Source organism: Hydra vulgaris, chromosome 09 (genome assembly GCF_038396675.1).
Source record: "Hydra vulgaris chromosome 09, alternate assembly HydraT2T_AEP".
Classification (NCBI taxonomy): Eukaryota; Metazoa; Cnidaria; class Hydrozoa; order Anthoathecata; family Hydridae; genus Hydra; species Hydra vulgaris.
Window position 1 is genome coordinate 41,360,001 of NC_088928.1, and position 12,500 is coordinate 41,372,500.

At 24.0% G+C, this 12,500-nt stretch overlaps 1 protein-coding gene across 1 annotated transcript in view; it reads left to right on the top strand.

Moving 5' to 3' along the window:
* Positions 1 to 12,500, top strand: part of LOC101238882 (E3 ubiquitin-protein ligase UBR2) — a 145,998-nt gene that overhangs the window by 72,834 nt on the left and 60,664 nt on the right. The window contains exons 18-27 of the mRNA XM_065805726.1: positions 744 to 831; positions 1,964 to 2,032; positions 2,109 to 2,173; positions 5,267 to 5,458; positions 6,364 to 6,440; positions 6,807 to 6,828; positions 7,358 to 7,412; positions 8,069 to 8,205; positions 9,424 to 9,485; positions 11,848 to 11,950. Coding sequence (XP_065661798.1) covers positions 744 to 831; positions 1,964 to 2,032; positions 2,109 to 2,173; positions 5,267 to 5,458; positions 6,364 to 6,440; positions 6,807 to 6,828; positions 7,358 to 7,412; positions 8,069 to 8,205; positions 9,424 to 9,485; positions 11,848 to 11,950 — 870 coding nt within the window. The remainder of the gene's footprint in view (positions 1 to 743; positions 832 to 1,963; positions 2,033 to 2,108; positions 2,174 to 5,266; positions 5,459 to 6,363; positions 6,441 to 6,806; positions 6,829 to 7,357; positions 7,413 to 8,068; positions 8,206 to 9,423; positions 9,486 to 11,847; positions 11,951 to 12,500) is intronic.

Here is a 12,500-nt window from a genome sequence, read left to right on the forward strand (position 1 = left end):
GTTGAAATTCTACAAAACAAAGCACATCTAAGCTAAAAGCATCTATTCAACTTAACTTCAAGAGTTCTTTTGCAATTTTTGAATATGAAATGTGATGCCCAGGGCATGTCCTGATCTCTGATGCAGGTATGCTGCAGTATCCAGGGCATGTCCTGATCTCTTGCAGGTATGCTGCAGTATGTAGTTGTCCTCATACATTTTACAACTTGCTTCTGTAAAGTTCTTTTTTGGTCTTGTTTTTATAAATTGTCTACGCATATAGAAAAATGTATCTGCTGGATGCAAACAATCTTTTGATGCCATTTAAATTAAATAATTGCTCTTCAAACACAATTCTTTATTCCTTTGTTTACCAAGTCACATGTACTTCCATACTTTTATGAATATTTTTGCACACTTCAAGAATGTTCTAAATAGTTTTGAAAGGTTTTTGCAAGTTCAGAAAATTTTCTGGAAAATTCTTAGACCTTAGGAATATTCTAGAAGAATGTTAAGTATTGAATACAAATTAGGAACTTTCTCAGAAACACACAAATTTTAAAATATCATTGTCCAGCAAAATGTACTAGAAAAACTCAAAACCAAACAAAAACAAAAATTTGTAACATTCTTTCATCAATGTTATTTGTGTCATTCTAGAAAAATTTAGGGTGGTATAGTTATGCATTTTTTATTCATTACATTTAAGTTATGTAAAAAAATTTTTGAGGTGTCACATAACTATTATCAATATTTTTTTATAGAAAGAAGTTTTAAGTACTTGTACTGGTATGTGCCTCAAAGTATTAAATGAGTTACCTTTACAGTATATTGCTCAAGACAAATTTATAGGTAATGCTTTTTTTTTGAATGAATATTAAAATTTTTTTTTAATTTAGTGTTTTTCATTGTTTTTTTGATTTAAATGTAATTTTTTTTATCAAAGTATTGTTTTATTTTTTTTCATTATGACACCATGTTGCACATTATGACATCTGTTTATTGTGTTTTACCACACGTGTTATGACATATTCACTTTATATATATATCGCACCTGTTATAGAAAAGGGACGTATGTCCATTTTTGCCAAAAATGAGAAATTTGGACAGTAAAAACTATGAAATATTGTCCATGTTATCTTAAAGTATTATGCTTTGATTATTTATGATTAATGAGTTATTAATAATTTAAAAAAAGGTGTAGATGCCATTGTGTTAAAAACCATTATAGAAAAGAGACATATCGGATAATACAAAATTTTTTTTTGCATTTTGGAGATACAATGCTTTTCTAAAATGCAATGTATTCTATATATATATTATGTTTTACATATATACTTTTTATATATTCACTTTATATTCATAAAATAGCAAAAAGTGTAGAAATATATTTTTCACAATAACCTTTGGTTTATCATTCATTTTAATAAAGTGTATTGGCAACAAACTAAAATTTAAATATGTTAAATATTAAAATATATTAAATATTAAAATAAAAAACTTTTTATAGTGGATATTTGTTTATATTTTTTGTTTATTAAAGTTTTTAATTATAATTTTTTTCCTTATTTAGTTTTTTTCTATTTATATGTTTTTGTATTTTTTAATTTGTGCTTATTCTTTTTGGAAAAAAACAAGGCATAAAACAAGGGCTAAACTTTACTATGTTAGCACAGTTTGTATGACAAATGTTTAAAAGTCTAATTTAATGGAATAATATAAAATAGTTGATTCAGAAAACAAAATTTTATCTTAATTGTTCAAAATTATTTTCTTCTAAAAATGACCCATATAATTGCTAACACACTTATGTTTAACAGTTTACCATTATGCCATTCCTAAAAAACAAGCCCTTATTTATTAAGTTGAAGTTTCCTCAACTTGAAGTTTTTTCTGCGATTGTTCTTTTTTTAAATTATTCGAACTACTAACTGCTTCTACTACTACAAATTTTTTAAAGAATATTTTTTAATTTTATTTTTAGTTTTTGCAGATTACAATATTAAAACAATGCAAGTTTCTATTCATGCACCATTATCAAGGTTTATTGCTGGTATGTGAAAGATTCCTAAAGTTTATTTATTGTATCTTTTATAGAAATTCAATCAAATTTTTGTTATTTATTTCAGGTTTGTTGTGCGGTATGGTGAAGCAAAATTTAAGCATAGAAGAGCATATTATCTTAAATTTAAATGTATAATGTAGATTTGAACTAATAGTTATTTGCCAATTTATAACTAATATTTATATTTATAATATTATACATGTTATTATAAATTATTATATTAAAACTATTGTTAACTATTAGAATTTATACTTGAACTATTTTAAATGTATATTTTTATATGACATAGGATGTATGTGTGCGTGTATATATATATATATATATATATATATATATATATATATATATATATATATATATATATATATATATATATATATATATATGTCATGACAAATATGCAGGCTTTGTTATGACATTTTGTTGCATAATGGAAAAACGTAACGCAAGTAAATGTAACTTTACTCAATATCCATATTTACATTGTTAAAAGTTAAATTACTTCAGTTGCATTTTTTAAAGTTCAGCGTTGTAATTAAATTTAGTTTGAAACCATTGTAATTAAATTTAATTTGAAATCATTTAAAATTTTTATTTTTTTTAATTAGTCATTAAATATTTTTCAATTAAACTATATTGTTATAAATAAAAATTTCAAAATAAATGTTTAAAAAAAACAATTTTCTTATTTTAAAAAACTTATTCTTGTTTAAAGTTATTTATTTCTTAAAACATTCATAACACAACATTATCGTCTTATGTTTGCTTTTTTTTCAACATTTTGGCTTTAACAAAAACTTTGTCTTCAACTCATAAACTAGTTTATCAATTCTTATCGACGTTCATTCTAAGATCAATCTACAAATTTAATGATAATGAATAAGCTTTTGTTAAAAAGCAATTATCATATTTTCATAAATTTTTTACTTAAATTTTTTTTCAAAAATTTCTCTAAATTACTTTTGCCTACAGGCTTGATTACAGTTTATCAAGCAATCCATTTATATACAGTTATTAGCATTAAGCACTTTTGAATAGGGATGAAAAAAATTTATTGATTTGAAACTATAAATAATAATAAATATATGAATGAATAAAAAATAAACAAATAAATAAATAAATAAAACTATAAATAAGCAAAATAGTTGAATGTAAAACAAACATAAAAAAGTAACTAAATTTAAATTTGATAAAAAAATTTTCTTTAACACACTTGGAAATTTTAAAAGTTAAAAAGAAAATTGTAAAACGGAGTCTTATAAATTAAAAAAATTTTTTAATTAAGTTTAATAAAATAAGTTTATGAATATTTAATAATAAATTTAATTTAAATATAATAAAATAAATTTAACTAAACTAATTAAAGGTCTAGAATTAGGTTACCCATATCTTAAAGCATCCAGTTTTTAATATTTTTTGGACAATTTACTTAAGAATACGCTAAATAAATTTGGAATCAAAAATATTAATTTTTTGGGAGTAACTAACAAAAATATATATATAGTTAGGGGTATATACACAACAAAACTTTGACCTTGATTATCTCGTTATTGCGACTGTAAAAATTTGGTAACTTTTTGGAATTAGATCAGTTTGTTTAGCTCTTCAAAATGCCAAAAGGTCCTCGAAATTTAGTTACTAAATGTCTATAATGAATGACTTTTTTTATTTTAAACTTTTAAAAGAAACGAGATGCAGACCTATTAGCAAAAGAAAAGTGTCTTACTTTAAGTTTATTAGTAGTCTGATTATCTGGCACAACATTTTAACGAAAGTATATATGGTATCGAAAATAATGTCTCCAAAACTAAACTTATTAAATTGCAAACAACCTTTAAAAGTAGTTTTGTCTTTTTTAAATAATCACCATCAAGATAAAATTGTTGTAAAAGTTGTTGATGAAACAAAAAAATTAGCTAAAGACCTTGAGATTGAAAGTAAATATCAAGAAGTTTCAAGCATTCGAATTGGTAAACAGAAAATAAATTTTTTTGAAGTTAAAATATTTTTTAATTTAAAAAAAAAAGAAGTAGAAAAAAATTATTTAACTTATCTGTTTTTTTTATCTAAATAAAAATTTATTTCAAAATTGCTAATTAATAATCTAATTAAAATTTTGGGGTAACGTAAATGGCTCAATGCATAGGTGAAATCATCATTTTGTACGTACAATTCACATGGCATAATCCTTCCTAATAATTCTTAACAAAGCCTGCACTTATAAGAGTGTGTGTGTGTGTGTGTGTGTGTGTGTGTGTGTGTGTGTGTGTCTATATATATATATATATATATATATATATATATATATATATATATATATATATATATATATATATATATATATATATATATATATATATATATATATATATTAGGGTGCATCCAAAGCCCCATACATTCAAAAATTGATCTGTCCCTATTCTTATAACTTTCTATTGGTTCTCACAAGACACCCTGTTAAATTTTTTCAAAATTGAATGAGATTTAGGGGGGCCACCTCAAGTCTGAAACTTGCAACAAGACCCTAAACAGAAGGAAAAAAAGTTTTTCAAAAGTATGACATGTTGAGTCTCAAAAGAAGCAAAAATTTCTAAAAATTTCAAAAATAACAAAATTTTACACAAGAATTATTATTATAAGTTTTATTGCATAAAAATTATTATTTTTTAACAAAATACAAACAATAAAAACAAAGCAAATTAAAATATCAGTACATAATATATATATATATATATATATATATATATATATATATATATATATATATATATATATATATATATATATATATATATATATGTATATATATATACACGCACATACATACATGTATATATATCTACTATAGCATATATAGAGTGGCAAATGCTTACTAGTTTTGCTTATCTTTATAGCATACAGCTTTTTTCAGAAAAAGGAGAAAAAATGAAGAATAATGTATAAAAAGATTGCTTCCAAACCCTCAGTTGATGAAATTACACTTTTTTGCGGCAGCAGGCTATAAAATACTTGATGTATGTACTAAAGCCCCAACAACAATTATTATATATAACATATATATATAACAATTATAATGGCAACAAGCTATTAAATACTATTTCAAGTGCTAAGACCGTAAAGACTTCTTGGAGCACCTAAATAACTAGTTAAAAAAAAACATGTTACATTCATAATACAAAACATAAAACAGCCACATAATTGATCATTTTTTATATTTTTCAGAACACTATTGATGAGAAAGCTAGGTGGCAGCAGAAGCTAATAGAATTCCCGTTAAGGGCTCTTGTACTGATGGCACAAGTTAATGCTAGTATGTGGAAAAGAAATGGGTTTTCAATTCTTAATACTGTTATTTATTATCAGAACATTCGTTTTACTTGTGAGATGTATGACCGAGACATACAACTCTTACAGGTAAGTCTTTTTTTATCTGAAAAAGTAAATTCATTTAGATTTTATTTAGGTTATTTAAAAAAAAACATTTTTCAGAAGTTCTAATTTTATCAGTTTGATCAAATGAAAATGTAAACCTTGATCAAATAAAAATGTAAACCTTGATCAAATAAAAATTTAAACCTTCATCAAATAAAAATGTAAACCTTGACCAAATAAAAATGTAAATCTTAATCAACTTGATGAAAAATTATGTTATGCAATTTAATATTCAAAATTCTCCTAAACTCTTAATGTAAAATTTTTTACAGCAATAGACAAATTTTTTTCCTAAACTTTTTTATAAGAATACTGAAAAAAGAGTGTTGAATGTATAATGATATGATAAATCCAAACATATTCTTCAAAACATTGTCTACATTTGCCAACTGACTTGTCTAAAAGTGTCAAATTAGCTGACTAAATGAACGAAAAATTCATTGATGGTGTCACCCCCACACACACCCCTCCCTTTGCTCCGACCTTGTTTGTTAGGTAGAATGCCAAGAATATGTATGGCGGTTATTGTTGCTAAAGGTGATTAATAGGCAAGTAATTTATAAACTAATCTAATGGGACTTATTATCAATTTTTTTGTACACCTAATAAATAAGAAGATAACATAATTCTGTTAGATTTTGTTTTCAGTTTTTCTCCCAATAGTAAATAAAACTTAAATATCTTATATTGAAAAGCATCATCATCCAAATAATTATGGATGGTACTGTCTATATATATGTATGTGTGTATATATATATATATATATATATATATATATATATATATATATATATATATATATATATATATATACACACATACATATATATATACAAAAAATTTTTTAGATATGTTAATTTAAGTTAGTATCATTTTTTCTGTTTAAGATGGTTGCTTCATGTATGGATTCTGATTATTTTATTGATTCTCTTCTTTACAAATATGATTTAGCTGCATGGGTAAGGTATGTTATAATGTTTTTTTTTTAAGAAAAAGAAACATAATTCATTTTATATATTTATGTTAGATGATTATTTGTATTAGAAAACCTAATTTACATTAAATTACAAATTTACTAATAAAAATTAAAGTCTTTCAACCTTGATAAATTAGAAAACAAGTGTAGAGTAGGTTTTTAAAGTTTTAATATTTAGTACACTGTCGGAAGGAATTAAAACAAGTAAGTGTCTTATTTTTATATAAGACAAAATGAGATTTATGTCATAAAATTTAACAGAATAAAATTTAAACATACTTTATAGATAATTAATTTTTCAAAAATATTTAAAAAATATATTTCTTTGGTTTAATTTTTTATTTACAATTTTAGCAAAGAAACTAAGGAAAATTTGGTATGTGTTTTTGTTGTTATACTTTACACTAAGTTTACATTATATTTACACTAAGAAAAAAGTCAATTTATTTTAGCACTTTTTTAAAAATTCATTTTTCAACAATCTTAACTTTTACATACTTAAGTGTCTCATTTCAAAGACTAAAACCTACAAAATGTATCAGTGTAGTGTGTAGTCTACAGTATCAACAGTGTAGTGTATAATCTACTGTAGTATGTTGTTTTTGAAGCAAGGTTTTGCAGCACATAAAATGTTTTAAAAATATTTTTAAATGTTTCAAACTAGATCATTACACATAGATAACATCTTTTTTGTAAGCGATAATATAAACATGTAAATGTTATGTGTAAATTTTTTATCATTTTATTATATAAAAAATTATTGAGAACAACATTGTAAAACAAAATCATAGAAAAAGTTTTTAAATTTTCTAGTTCAAAAATATAATGTTTACATCAACAAACAATCTAGGTTTTATTTTGATTATCTTTCATACTTAGATATACTTAGATATACACTTTTTTAGCAAGCTGTAACTGTTATTGCAGAAGAATTTTTCTTGACTCTCTTTTACATTCTCAGTAAGAAATTTTTGATGTTTTTTACTTTTTTTGATGGTTTGTTATGGTTTTTGTTTTGATATTTGCGTGTTTTTTTAAATTATTTTATCAATTTATTGACCTGCTACAATTTTATGCAACTTGCTACAATTAAGTAATAAATGGCTACAATTTGGTACAAACTGCTACAAACATGTACAATAAGTTATAAAAAAAGTTTTTTTAAAAAGATTTTAAAATATTTTCATTGCAAATGAGTCGTTATTTTAATTAGAATTTACAAATTTATATTTTCTGAAATGAGTATATAAGTACCCAGCAAACATTCTATAGCGGAATTTCAGTGAACCTATATAGGCATTTTGAGTGGACTACTGTAGTTTTGCTCATCAGTTATTTAATGGACCATTAGTGGCAGCCGCCAAAAGTGGCTAGCTATTAACATATCAGAAAGAAACCATTATTAACATATCAGAAAGTTGTCAGCTTTCCATTTATAGCAGCTGCCACCAATTATCCACTAAGTAACTGATGAGCAAAACTTCAATGAACCACTAAAAAATGCCTATAAAGTTCCACTGCAAATCCACTAAAACAATGTTTGCTGGGTAAATACTATATTGTTACACTTTTTTATTTCAATTAATAAAGTAATTTTCACGAGTAAAAATTATTAGGTGAAAGATATGTAATTGGCATCGGTGAAACAACTTATAAAGAAATTCTTACACGTGAAGTTATTCATAGATTGGCTATAGGGCCATCTTCTCGAAGCAATTTAGTTAAACATCTTCCAGCTGCAGACCCAGAAGATGTATGTATATTACATTCATATTAATTACTTGCATCATACACACACAAAATATTTAATGTAGTATATATATGCATATATATATATATATATATATATATATATATATATATATATATATATGTATATATACATATATATGTATATATATATATATATGTATATATGTATATATGTATATATACATATATATGTATATATATATATATGTATATATACATATTTGTATATATATATAAATATATGTAATATATATATATATATATATATATATATATATATATATATATGTAATATATATATATATATATATATATATATATATATATATATATATATATATATATATATATATATATATATACAACCCGTAAATGTTGTCTGAAAGTTTTTTCCATATTTTGTTGACAAAAAGTAAAAATTAAAATGCAAGACCGGAATTATTTTTTTTTATTAATTGATAGACTGCCTGCCCCAACCAAACCCTCAGTTGATGTAGCAACACTCCCTTGCAGGTCAGGCTATTTGTCAGTCGATGTAGCAGCACTCCCTTGCGAGTCAGGCTATTTGTCAGTCGATGTAGCAGCACTCCCTTGCGAGTCAGCCTATAAGATAGTCGATGTAGCAACACTCCGCGCATGATTTACAGTAAAAAAAAATAAAAATAAAAACATTTTATTAAAAAAATTGAAAATAAAAACATTTTATTAAAAAAAATAAAAACATTGTTTATATTGTTAAAAACATTCAGAATGTTTTTAAAACATTCTGGTCAATTAAATTTGCGTTTTTGTGGTTTTTTTAAAAAACGATTTATTTGTAATTAAATTAATGGTTTTTACTTTCGTCCAACACGCAAATGTTGGACGAAAGTCAAAAGTAATTAAAAGTGACGTATGTGTTGGCGTAAGAATCACTTTTTTCCTTCCGCTCTTCCCAAAGACAACAAACTATAGATCTATGTATAGATATATACATATATATACATATATATATATATATATATATATATATATATATATATACACACACACACACACACACAGATAAAAATATATGTGTTTACAGGTATTTTTATATTTTAATACTTTTGATAAAAAATTGGTTCAGATTGATAATGTAAAATCGTGAATCAATGTATAATCATTTAAATTACTTTAGAAAAAGAGAACGAGTGATTAAATTTTAGAACTTTTTTTTTTTATTTTTTTATTTTTTTAGGATGATAGTTGTTCTTTTGAAAGTTTACTTGATGAAGTTCTCAATGAAGTAGCAGACTACAGGTTAACAATTTTTAAAATTTTTATCTATATAGTTTCAGAGGCGGATCTAAACCCTGTCTAGTGCTGCAACTGAGAGGGTTTAAAAAATAAATATAAAATGTTGACATTATGACTTCCTTATGCAAATCATACTTTGGGAATGAGAAAATTGGAAAAGTTAATTGGTTCCTTACTACTAAAAGTAGCAATCTGATTCATTAAAAATAAACTCTGCAGTGTAAACTATACTTTGTGGCGTCTGCAGCAGTTCTTTGATTGGTTGCAAATGTATGCCGTTTTGATACAACGGCATACATTTGCAACCAATTCAACTAAAGTATTTTCAAAAAAATATTATCTTGTTAAATCATGATAAGTAGAGTATAATATAAAGTGATTTTTGAACTTTAACATCAAAGCATGACTTAAAATTCGATTATAAATGCTCTGAAAAGATTTAAAATTGTTTTGTTAATTCCAAACATAACAGTGTATTTTACCAATTCAAAGCAAAAGTAGCATAACCTTTTTTTCTTCTATTTTATGTAAATAAATAAATAAATATATATATATATATATATATATATATATATATATATATATATATATATATATATATATATATATATATATATATATATATATATATATATATATTGAAAAATGGCATTATTAAATCAAGTCAGGCTATGTTCTTATTTGTGCCTTATTTTTTACTATATTTAAGGATCATATTAGTAAAAATGCTAAAATTAACCTGACTACCCAGCAAACATTGTTTTAGTGGATTTGCAGTGGACTGAATTAGAGTTTTGCTCATTAGTGTACCATCAGTGGCAGCTGCTATAAATGGCCAATAACTTTCTTACGTGTTAGTAGTGGCTAGTCATTGGTTAGCCACTTTTTGGTGGCCAGTACTAATGATCTACTAAGTAACCAATGAGCAAAACTACAGTTGACTGCTAAAAATATTTATATAGGTCCACTGAAATTCCACTATAGAATGTTTGCTGGAAAGTTAACTTAGTTTTGAATTGTGCTTGTATTAAGACAAGTAAAACTAAAATATGAGTTTTTCTTTCCAATTGCAAAAATTGTTACTTCCTCCTTCCTTGTCCCTTTTAATTTTTTTGTTTACGCAGTGGGCATATTTACATAACATACAACATGGCGTATGGCGTTTTTTTTTGACAAGGTAAACTAAAAACCTTCGTCCGCCCCTGAGTTTTAAGTTTTTAGTTCTAAAGTTTTCCTGTAAACTTTTTTTTACCTTACTTGCCTTATTTTCAAAATAAAAATGTCTATGTGCTAGCTATCAAATTTTGGGTATTTGAAAGTATGTTTTTAGAAGGTTGCATATGTCTTAGAAAAAAAAATTAAATAATAAAGCTTTCTTACTGTTTTCAAGATAAAAAGCTTTATAACAACATCATGTGTTGCCATTACTTGGCTACTTGAAATTACTAAATCAGAAGAATTATTTTTGTTATTGTTTGGTAGTCTTATAAAAGTTTAAAACATGATAAATAATTTCAAGTTTAATTAGAATTAAAATTCTTAGTTGTAATAAACTAATACTACTCTCCTTAATTATAATACTTATTACTAATGATTGTTGTTTAAATGTAAAACGTTTTAAGTAAAACATAGTAACATATAATACAAAAAAGCATATTATTATATAAAGTAGTTAATATTAATATTAAAATATTAAATGTAGCAAGTAAAACATAGTTACATGATAATATATAAATTTTTATGTTAATTTGCCTCCCCAAGGCCAAGAAGGCCAGTACAGACAAGGAGGCGATTTAATTGTGGTTATAACCCTCTCTCAACTCTATAACTCTGAAACATGAACCCTGATGAACAAGGCTGCTGCGCGGAGAAACAAGTTGAGCACAGTACTACCAGGGATGTAGTGGGGATCAAACTCAGAACCACTTGCTTATGAAGCTTTATGAAGCTTTATGAATATATAACATAATAGCATAATATTATATAATATATATATATATATATATAAATATATATATATATATATCAGTTAAATTTAAACATGTTACCTCTATGACCGTATGGGACTGGATTACTGTTTTGTATCTGGGTTTGTTCTTTTATTGACACTTTTTCTTTTTAAGAAACAGTTCAAAATGGTATTGTAGCCATAGTTTGTAGCCATTGTAGACCTAGTCTAGTACCCAATCCTAATCTGCTGTCCTATTGTACTAAGATATATCTGTTTTGAAGTTTTATCAGGTTGTGTCAGAGTATCTAATCTCTTTTTCTGATGTACACACAAAATTAAATACATTGATATTTTGAAAATAAAATTTTTTTGTACTTATTGCATCATCATTTTTTAATTTTTTAATTTTTTTAGAGAGCCAGGATTGACAGGAAAAGGATTGTTTTGCTTGAAAACAGCTCAAATGCATCTTTGTAATCAATTTTTTATTCATTATACAAAGATTGATAGATCAAAAGTAAGTTTTAGTGTTGTTTTTTATTTGTTTTATTTTTCAATTTTAAAAAAAAAAATTGACTAAATGATAAATTAAAAAAATACTCTTTGCTTTCCTTATTTTTATTATTATTTTCTAAATATTATTAATATAATATTGTTTGTTTTCAAAAAAACTCATAGGAAATTTTAATACTCAATATAATTAATATTAACTTGACAAAATTGTAAATAATAATTTACAATTTTGTAAAAGTCAAAAATAAGCATTTTTTCAGCAAAAAAAAATTATCAATGCTTTAGTTATTTATTTGTACTATTTTTAAAATTAAATTTATATTAAATATTTTAACTAAATTTGTTTGTAGCAACTTTAGATTTAGACAATTATTTTAGTAAGCAACTTTTGATAAGGTTTAACTATGTATCTTGAATAAATGGTATCAATCTACACAAATACTATTTGTTCAGGATATCTCAACTTTTTAAATAAAACCAAAAATTTTATATATTTTTTCAAATATTTCAAAGATATTTAAAAAAGAGTTTCATTTTTTATTTTTGTAGATCTA